Source organism: Orcinus orca, chromosome 2, assembly GCF_937001465.1.
Source record: "Orcinus orca chromosome 2, mOrcOrc1.1, whole genome shotgun sequence".
Classification (NCBI taxonomy): Eukaryota; Metazoa; Chordata; class Mammalia; order Artiodactyla; family Delphinidae; genus Orcinus; species Orcinus orca.
In genome coordinates, this window is record NC_064560.1 from 58,624,498 (window position 1) to 58,633,772 (window position 9,275).

At 43.6% G+C, this 9,275-nt stretch overlaps 1 protein-coding gene across 1 annotated transcript in view; it reads right to left on the reverse strand.

Moving 5' to 3' along the window:
• Positions 1–1,832, reverse strand: part of TMC3 (transmembrane channel like 3) — a 43,625-nt gene extending 41,793 nt beyond the window's left edge. The window contains exons 1-2 of the mRNA XM_004278317.3: positions 1,616–1,832; positions 228–374 (exon numbers count right to left, since the gene is read on the reverse strand). Coding sequence (XP_004278365.1) covers positions 228–374; positions 1,616–1,704 — 236 coding nt within the window. The 5' untranslated portion in view covers positions 1,705–1,832. The remainder of the gene's footprint in view (positions 1–227; positions 375–1,615) is intronic.
• Positions 1,833–9,275: the final 7,443 nt, after the last annotated feature.

Sequence of the window (9,275 nt, forward strand, 5' to 3'; positions counted from 1 at the left end):
TCTCTACCAAGGCACACAGCCAACTCAGACACACATACACAGACACACACACTGAGGCCCGTCTGGACCAGGTGGATCCCTCAGACGTGTCTGTGACTTCTCTAAGTCAGATCAAGAGCATCCGACCCACCACTCCCTCCAATGTGGATTTTTATGCTCGTTTCCCAGGGCAGGGCAGGGTGGGTGGTTTCGTGGGAAGCATACTTGCAATAACCCATAACCCTTACCTCAGTGCCCTCAGCTTCTGTCCCATGGTCCAGGGTCGGCAGCGAATGTTTGCCATGAGATCTTTCTGGAACTGTATATTCTGGAAGATTTGTTCCGGATCGTGGCTGTCCCCTGTTTCATCAGCAGTAAAGCTGTCATCCAAGTTGCTGAAATGATCAGGGCATTAAGGAGGAAATCTGATTAGTAGAATTGCTTCCATCCCAGATCTTGCCCTGGGTAAGTTTAGCATCTTGCTGCCCTGGGGTCATCTGTATGAAGTTAGTGTGTGTAGAAGGAGAGGGGAGGGATCCGGGGAGTCAGAGAGAGAATTCGGCAGTTGTTAGCAGCCACTGGAACACATTCACTGGGTTCTGTTACTTTGATGGGTCAGTGAAAGAGAAAGGCTTCAAAGGATAAGAGATACTATCAGAAGACATCATAAAGGAACAAAGAGAGCGCTCCTGTAGGATTACTGAATAGCAGCATCTTTGGTGGCAAAACCATTTCTTTTTCAGGCTCATTGAAATAATCAGCTAATTCCAAAGAAAGGACGCCTCCTGTCCCCTAACTCTGGATGTAAAATAAATAAAAATCAAACTCTCTCATCCAGAGATCCCCCGCTCTCTGTACTCCTGCTTTGATTCATTTGAAATCAGAGATAACAGAGGCAAACAGGAAGCAGTTTCTATGAACAAGAAATTAGCTAAGCAAATTTACATGTACAAATGTTTCAGGGAAATAGTTACTCTCTAGGAGAACAACTTTTCAACACATAGCAACACTTATTCCCAGTGAAAATGAATACAGTAATCTTAATGCAACTTTTCAGGAGGAGTTAAGGGTATTTTGCCGTGGCTATTTTATCAATGATGCACTTAAAAGTAAGGGAAAATAATTCCTTTGCTTTTCTCTAATTCAGCTTGTTTTTACTTACTCAAAGGAGAATTTTCTCCAGGTTCTCCAAATTAATGGAGATTTTAATATACCTTTATAAATATTTAACAAATTTGAATAATACTCCCCCTCTTCTAACCAGCCTGTAGCCTTTTCCAACAGAAACCTCATTTATTACGACAGATGTATTGTCTGCTCTCTCTTGACATTGCTGACTGAGTAAACAGAGAGAAAACAGATAAAGCACGTCTGTGGGTTTGGCCAGCAATAAAGCCAGGTTGGGGTACAGGCTTTTGGATTCTGATCAGAAGCAGGTAGAGCCGTCAATGTCTGTGTACATCGCTGAGGTTGCCACCCTTTTTGTATAGTGACCTGGAAAAAGGAGTTTCGGAGTTCATTCTGAAGGAGAACCGAGCAGGATGGGGACTTGGTCCTCTGGTCAGATGCAAGCAAGGGTGACCCAGGCTTTCCCTCCCCACAAACCTGCCCCAGTGGATGGATGGGACTGGCTCACCTGAGCAGCAGGGACTCCTGGTAGAAGTAGTGCTGGCTGGCATTTCTCCGGATGCTCCTATAACGCTGGGATGCCTTTGATGGTTTCATGGGAGCAGACTGGCTGCCAGTGATTAGTACTGGTGGGCAGGGTGCTGGGAAGCCGGCAGGCAGGAGTCTGCTCCGACGGAGGTTTCTGAACTGGATCTGCAAGGAGCTCTGCCTTCCAGTTCTCAGGAGCTGGACTGCACGTCTGGAGCCGATGCTCGGAGCTGGGGAGAAGCCAAGAAGCCAATCATGCATATGTATGTTAAGGCGGCTGTGGCGGCAGAGATTGGCTGGAGTCAAGACAGACAAAGGCAAGAGGCTTGGCCAGGTGATCTAAGAGCACTTGGTGCTGCCCAAATAATCACATTGGTTACCCTTGTGCCCAGAAAGGGCTCTGTGGTTTGCAAAGCACTTTGCATCTATTACCATGACTGGTGTTCACAAAATACTTAGGGAGAATGCAAGGCATAGGTTTTTGGTTTTTGTTTTTAACTACCAAGAAAGAAGCTTAGAAAGGGTAAGAATCTTGTGTGTGTTCATGTAACCAGGAAGAATAAATCTAACTCAATATTAGATCTGTTTCTTTTACTTTAACCTTTGTATTCTATTGTTTTGAGTTAAGGATGTTGCCTAGAGTCTGAAATATACAGGAGAGCCCATTCTCAAGGCTCTGACCTTTAAGGGTATAACACTTTTCCATTCATACAGAGATAAAAAGTTGCAGCACAGAGAATGACAGTTGTCTTATTGGAGGTTTACAGGAACATCGTGAACTGACCTAGGTGGACAGCTGCAGGAACAAAGGATTCCTACACCAAGAAGTTTGCAATAACCAACCACGCCCCTTCTTCACCTTACCTTTAAAAATGCTTTGCTGAAACCCTTTGGGGAGTTCTGGGTTTTTGGGGAACAAGCCATCTGTCTCCTTGCATGGCCCTGCAATAAACCTTTCTCTGCTCCAGACTCTGACATTTCGGTATTGTTTGGTCTCATTGCGCATCACACAAACTTGAATTCGGTAACATCCACACAGCAGAGCCCAAGGAGAGGCACCGTCATAACATTTTATTTGTTTTTATATATCTATTCTCAGCTTCTTTTTTTCTATTTTGAAAAAAGTCAAACCTACATAAATGATAGAACAATACCACAAATATTGTATACTCCTAACATAGATCCACCAATTGCTAACATTTTGCCACATTTGCTTTATTTCTATCTATACACTTTTCCCCCTACACCATTTTAAAGTAACTATCAAGAAAAAAGCTTAGAGGGGGTAAGAATCTTGTCCGTGTTCATGTAATAGGGAAGAATAAACCTGACTCCATATTAGATGTGTTTCTTTTACTTTAACCTTTGAATTCATCCCCAAGTCCAGGACTTTCCCATAGCTTCACCATATAAACCTCCATGTTTTAATTAACACAAGAAACAATTTGCTTGCAGCAAGGTTGATTGTACATTAACTGAATGGGCTGGTGCAGGACTGAAATAGAAACAGCCTTTGCTATTGAAGACGCCCCCTAGTCAGTATACTAGAGATGCCGCAGCCGGGTGAGTCAGTGAATGGGGCAGGCACCGGACAACAGGACAGAAAGGAAATCTATTAGCAACTCCAGGTGTGGGGCTTAGGAGGGGGACTTCATTCATGCACTCATTCATTCCTCTGTTAATTCATTAGCAAATCATGAGATCCCTCTTACTGTCTGCCATGCACTAGACTGACAAAGGAAGCCAGAGCCCTAGACTGGGGCATTGAGGTTCAGGGACTACCAGACAGGTATTCAGACTTCGGGCTCTGGGCATGAGAACAAAGCAGAGGCCAGGGCGCCAGAGCTGACCTTTGCTCAGAGATGGCCTGGGGCCTGTGAAGTAAGGTCACCTGTCTGCCAATTTGCCTGAGGCCGTTTGACCTGATCGTCTGTCTTAATACTAGATAAAATTTGTGTTTATCAAATGAACAAAATGGCATAGTAACAGTATTATTTCTAGCCTCCTGAGTTTTTTTTTTTTTTTGGTAGCATTCTTTTAGAGATCTTTACTTACATGAACTGTATCTGAGCATTTCAAAGATTTTTTTCATCCTACTTTTTCTAAAGACTGCTTTGCCTTATTTTGAAATATGTATTCAAAAATTGAAATATTTTATGTTAATTTTATGCAATCAACTATTTTCAGCATTTTTGTCTCTTCTTTGCTTATATATATTATACACGTGTATATGTATATATACACGTGTATACATATATATATGCTTGTGCTTTTCAAGGGGTAGGAAAAGATAATAGCAATTTTTGAAGTATACTACAGGGAATTATTGAAACAAATTATGATATGATGTGTTTTTATTAACATTGGTAAAATGAGTTTTAATGTGCTCAAATTTGTCTCTTTTTTTTAATTTTTATTTTTTATGGCTTCCTTGGTCTGATTTTTAAAAATTCTTTTTGAAGTCCACCTGGCATTTATTGTGGTGATGAGCGCAAGGTGACGGGGTCATTGCTACTCCTTGTTCCCAGCACGAGGGACTCAGATTCATTTCCCCAATTCCCCTCTGGGCCCCCTGCTCCTCTGGGCTCCCAAGGGCCAGGCAGAAAGAGGAAGTGCAGGCAGGGGATGTCGCTTTCTGAAAGCAAGGGACAAATTATTGAGCGTGCATCTGACTTCCTCTGACAATTTGATTAGAGGTTTTAGATGTGCTGGATGGTTTTAACTTAAGCCAGCATGTGTATATAGATAAATGACTAAAAATCCCTTAAATATGAACAATTTAAACACTTAAAAAAATCAGAAAGGATCCAGTGTCAAAATGGGCTAAACTATTATTTCCTAGATGAACTGCTTACAGGTTCTGGGTAGTGGGAGAAGGAAGAAGATAATAAAGGTTGAAAAGGAGAGAAGTAGCAAGGGCAGCTCTATTTGTATAACACACAAATCCCTTTCAGTTGGAAAAAAAAAAAAGAATAAAATTTTGTTAGAAATCCCAGGAGGTTTTAACAGAAATCATCAGATGGCTTAGCTTACAGGAACAATAACATTCATTCCCTTCATCGTCAATTAAAGACATTTCCCCCTGCTGCTAAGTGAATTCTGAGACATGAATATCCCCGAGAGGGTACTGAGTCGCATCAGCAAAGCCAAGTTCCCTTTTCTAAGTTATCAAGTGTTTAGCTCTAGATTTTACAAGAGAGACTTTTCCATTTCTGGGATATATTTACTTGCCTGTTATATTGTTTGAGTGACTCTAAAAGCTTTTGTTTGAAGTTTAGAAATGCACTTTGGGTCCAGAAAATGTTACTGAGGGAAGACATTCAAGAATTGTTTCCAGTTTTCTAAATGACAACGGAATTGGTTGAGACATGAGAGCAAATTGTTATTGTTGAGTTCCTCCTGAAATCACCGGCTGCCAATAAGTTTGAAACTGAGCAGACACTCTGAGATTTCCATGAGGAAAATCGTGATACTCTTGTTACTCATTTTGAGAGTTGTGAGAGGTTGACCACAGGGCTGGAGGGGTCCTTTGCTACACTCGCTCCCTGCCATGAGTGAAGACAGATTGTCACCACCCCAACAGAATCCTGTGGAAGGAAGAAGTGATCATTATCAGATGGGTGGCAACTGGGATACGAATTATAGAGCTTTCCTATCCTGCTCTGCGGTTATGCTTCCTCAAAAAAAGAAATTCTTTTTCCTAGGTGATTACATCTAAACACATAAACTGTCCTAGGAAACAGGGAAAAATCGGGCATTCTCAAAAACGGGGGTGAAAGAAAGCAGTTGAATTCCTTGTCAAGCAACCATTTAGTAGCTGGCTGAGGTTTCTCTTTAACGATTTTTAGGTTGTATTTTCCGTAGTTTGGGGGGACTTTTAGACAGTTCAGCAGTGTTGTCTCTCGGGAGTGATGACCTCATCTCAGCATTTCCTTCCCATCCTTCACAGAAACGTTATGTCTCCAGAAGCTGATGGAAGCCAAAAACATCTACGGATCGGCTGAGTGAACAGAACAAAGCAGGTTCCGCACGAGACATCTTTATAATATGTTGACCTACCACCTAACCACGAAGTGTACCACGTTCTTGCTTTAATCTGTGATATTTTAAAATCCTCTCTTTTAAAAACATTATTTTCGTTTTTCCTTCAATTTTTACTGACATCTCTTATCTTTTTTTTTGACATATTTTCACTTCTTGCTTTATTGTGACCTTTCAAAATCCTTTTTCTTAAAGTGCAAAGCAATTTTTCCCTTAAAATTTACTTTCCTTTCCTCAAGCAAGACTTTTAAACAATGAAATGCCCTTCTCTCTTTATTTTCCTTTAGAACCATATCTCCTTTTAGGTTAAAGCATATTTTCGTAGGTCCGTTCACATTTGTTGATTTTCAAATGAGGAGAGGTCTATTCTGGCCCATGTATGCTCAAAAATAGTTCATGTACAAACTCAATTCTCATCTTAAGTATTGTACCCATGAATGCCATGAGAATCTTCCTTATAAATCTTCTGGGATTTTTATACTACTTGTTTAGAGATTTAATAGTCCAAAGCAGGGGCAGCTAGGACTGGTGAAAAAGCAGACAAAAGTAAAATTTCTTATTGTGTTTCTCTTTCTTTTGCCAACCTCTGGCATCACTGTTTGTTTCCAAAGTCACTTTCATTCCAGCAGCTTCCAGTGTGGCTGTGGCTGACTGGTTGCCTTCCTGTTGCTACCTTCTGCTGGGTCTGGGATGGGGGTGGGGAGTCCCGCTGGACCACAAAGGAGTAGGTTGAGAGCTTCTCTGTGGAGGTTGAAACTTGTAGCATCAGCGAGAAGCCCATCGGCAGCACCCTTTGGTATTTGGTAGTGAAACATTGTCTTGAGTCTCCTGGGCAGACATAGAGGAGGGTTATGGATCTGTAGTGACAAAAGAGATTCTAAACATAGGGTCTTCCTGTCTCTTGAGGGAGGCTCTGTACGGTGGTAACATGGCTAAGCTGGAAAGGTGTTTCCCAGTGGCCCCTTTTCTGTGTGGCTCTGGGCTGTGGTTGGCTACAAGAGATACGTGAACGATCTGGAAGATGAAAGAGAAAGAGCTGCCATTTTCTGCGCTCTCAAGGTTGGCGACGAGCAGCAGGTGGTGCGCGGCTCACACACGTTGCCTCTGAGTCGCTAGCCCGCCCTGTTGGCGTGGGGTTGTAGTCCAACACTCAACTCCTTCTCCTCTTATTGGGTCTCTTTTTTCAGCCCCTCTGAGCGCTGGACCAGGTGTATGTATACCTCTGTGTGATAGGCACCAACCACCCCTGTATGTCATCTGCATCTGTGAGGTTGGAGATGATGGGGGACACAGGTGGGCTCTAGTTTGCCCAGGTGGGTTCCGGTCATTCGGCGGGGGTGGGGAAGGGAGGAATCTCTCTTGTCTTCACTCTCCTCCATTTCACACTCAGCTCTCCTTCCTCACTCCCAGGCCAGGCAACCTAGAGCAACTTCAGCCCAAGAGCAGAGGCAAAAGCAACACCTTTGCATCGACTTCACCAGCTGCCATGACTGAAGACCTTCTAACCCCTATTACAAATCCCAGATATTGACTCTGCTCCTCTAGTTGAACCCTGACGGAAAAAGCTCTCATGCTGCTCCTGCCTCTGGAGTTTTTCTCTTAAATTAGGAGATGGTTGTATTGCTCTGCCAGAATTATTCGACTTTCTCCCCAAACCCTGCCTCCCCAGCTCCTTTCTCAGAAAGGGCAAAGAGCCAAGTGGGAATTGTGATTCGATTCTTTTTATTTATTTAATTATGGCTGCGCTGGGTCATCGTTGCTGCACGCTAGGGCTTTTCTCTAGTTGCAGCGAGCGGGGGCTACTCTTTGTTGTGGTGCGTGGGCTTCTCATGATGGTGGCTTCTCTTGTTGCAGAGCACGGACCCTAGGCATGCGGGCTTCAGTAGTTGTGGTTCACGGGCTCTAGAGCCCAGGCTCAGTAGTTGTGGCGCACGGGCTTAGTTGCTCCGCAGCATGTGGAATCTTCCCGAACCAGGGCTCGAACCCGTGTCCCCTGCATTAGCAGGTGAATTCTTAACCACTGTGCCACCAGGGAAGCCCTTGTGATTAGATTCTTGATGACCTACTTTGGGTTAGTTGTTTGATCTGTCTATGATGTATCTTTAAAAAGCTCATTGAAATATGTATATGACTGATATCCTTGCTTTTACCATGTTTAAAGTTTTCCCTTATTTTTATAATCCTTGAGCTTAACCTTTCATTCAAGACGACTGGGGGGCTTGGATTACCCTTATCCTATTTCTTGGGATTCTGCTAATCCTGTTTTCATTTTGCCATGTCAATTTCCACTCACAGTTTCTTAACTCTTCCGGTTTCCTTTATAACTCACTATCTTTTCTTGTTACCTCAATTTGCCTCTCGTTTCAGAAAGAATCATTTGATTTTATTTCATTGGGAGAAGGAAATATGGTCTAAGATGTACGTTTTGTTTTCTGCAGGAAATCTTTTTTCTGACATATGCTTTTTCTCTACTCTTACATGCTTCGCGTTCATTTCCTTTTTTATGTTGCAGAATTTTTAGTTCATTCTTTTTCTATTCATGCTCCTTGAATAAGCAGTGTTCTGAACGTTTGGTATTTGCTCCCCCATACTGTTCTTTGGTTTTCCTCGCCGCTTCAGGGATGCTGTTGGATTCCTCCTCTCAGCTCATCACTGGGGGAGACTGCTGGGTGATGACTTTGTGGGGTGAGGCAGTGGAGGGGGAGGCGAGGTGGGGAGCATCTTGAAAAGAAGAACTGGGTGTTCGTTCAGTTAACTCCTCCCCTTCTTGCACCAGAAGGCAGTTCTCTCCTTGTGTCCTTTTGTTCACGGTGGCCTCATCCTCAGATCCTTATGTGGCTCGGTCTGCCTCCCTTCCTGCTCTGTTAGGAACTTTTCCACAGCAGGAAGATCGCACCACATTGGAGAGAGTCAGAATCTCTGGAAAATACCCATGCTGGAGACTTCCTGTTTGGAATGGCCACTCTTGTTTTGATCACCTCCGTCCCTACAATCTAATTCTGAATATTCATAATATTTGTCATTGTAAAACCATTTGAAGTGTGCAATTCAGTGGTATTTACATTCACACTGTTGTGCAGCCCTCACCACCACGCATCTCTCTTCATGGTGCAAAACGGAAGCGCCGTATCCATTAAACAATAACTCCCCATCCCCCGCTTCCCCTTGATACTGACCAGGGTTCCTGGCCTTCCCCAATCAATAGAAATTGACTAGAAGCCAGACCAGAAATTCAGGCAAGGCTTTTTTGGGGCCCCTGCTGCAGCCGGGGGGAGCAAGAAAAACAACTGGTTCCCTTGCTTGCTAGCTCCTCGAGGTGGGGGCAAACTTGTTCCTTATCTGGGGTGAGGGTAGGGGTGTGTCCAGGGGTCGGGCCAGGGGGGTGGCTTAGGTGATGGTGTGTGCAGGGAGTGTGAGAAGTACCCTGCTTTTGCTCCCGACCCCCTGCTTTGCTCGCGGCTCTTCAGAAGTGGCAGTTGAGTTTTTTGGTCTTTTTGTATCTTTTTGTCCAGAATTTGCCCCAACTGCGCATGCACGCAGTTATTTTTAGTCCCATATAGTTTCTTTGTATTTTGTTGCTGGAGGAGAGGTTTGCCCAG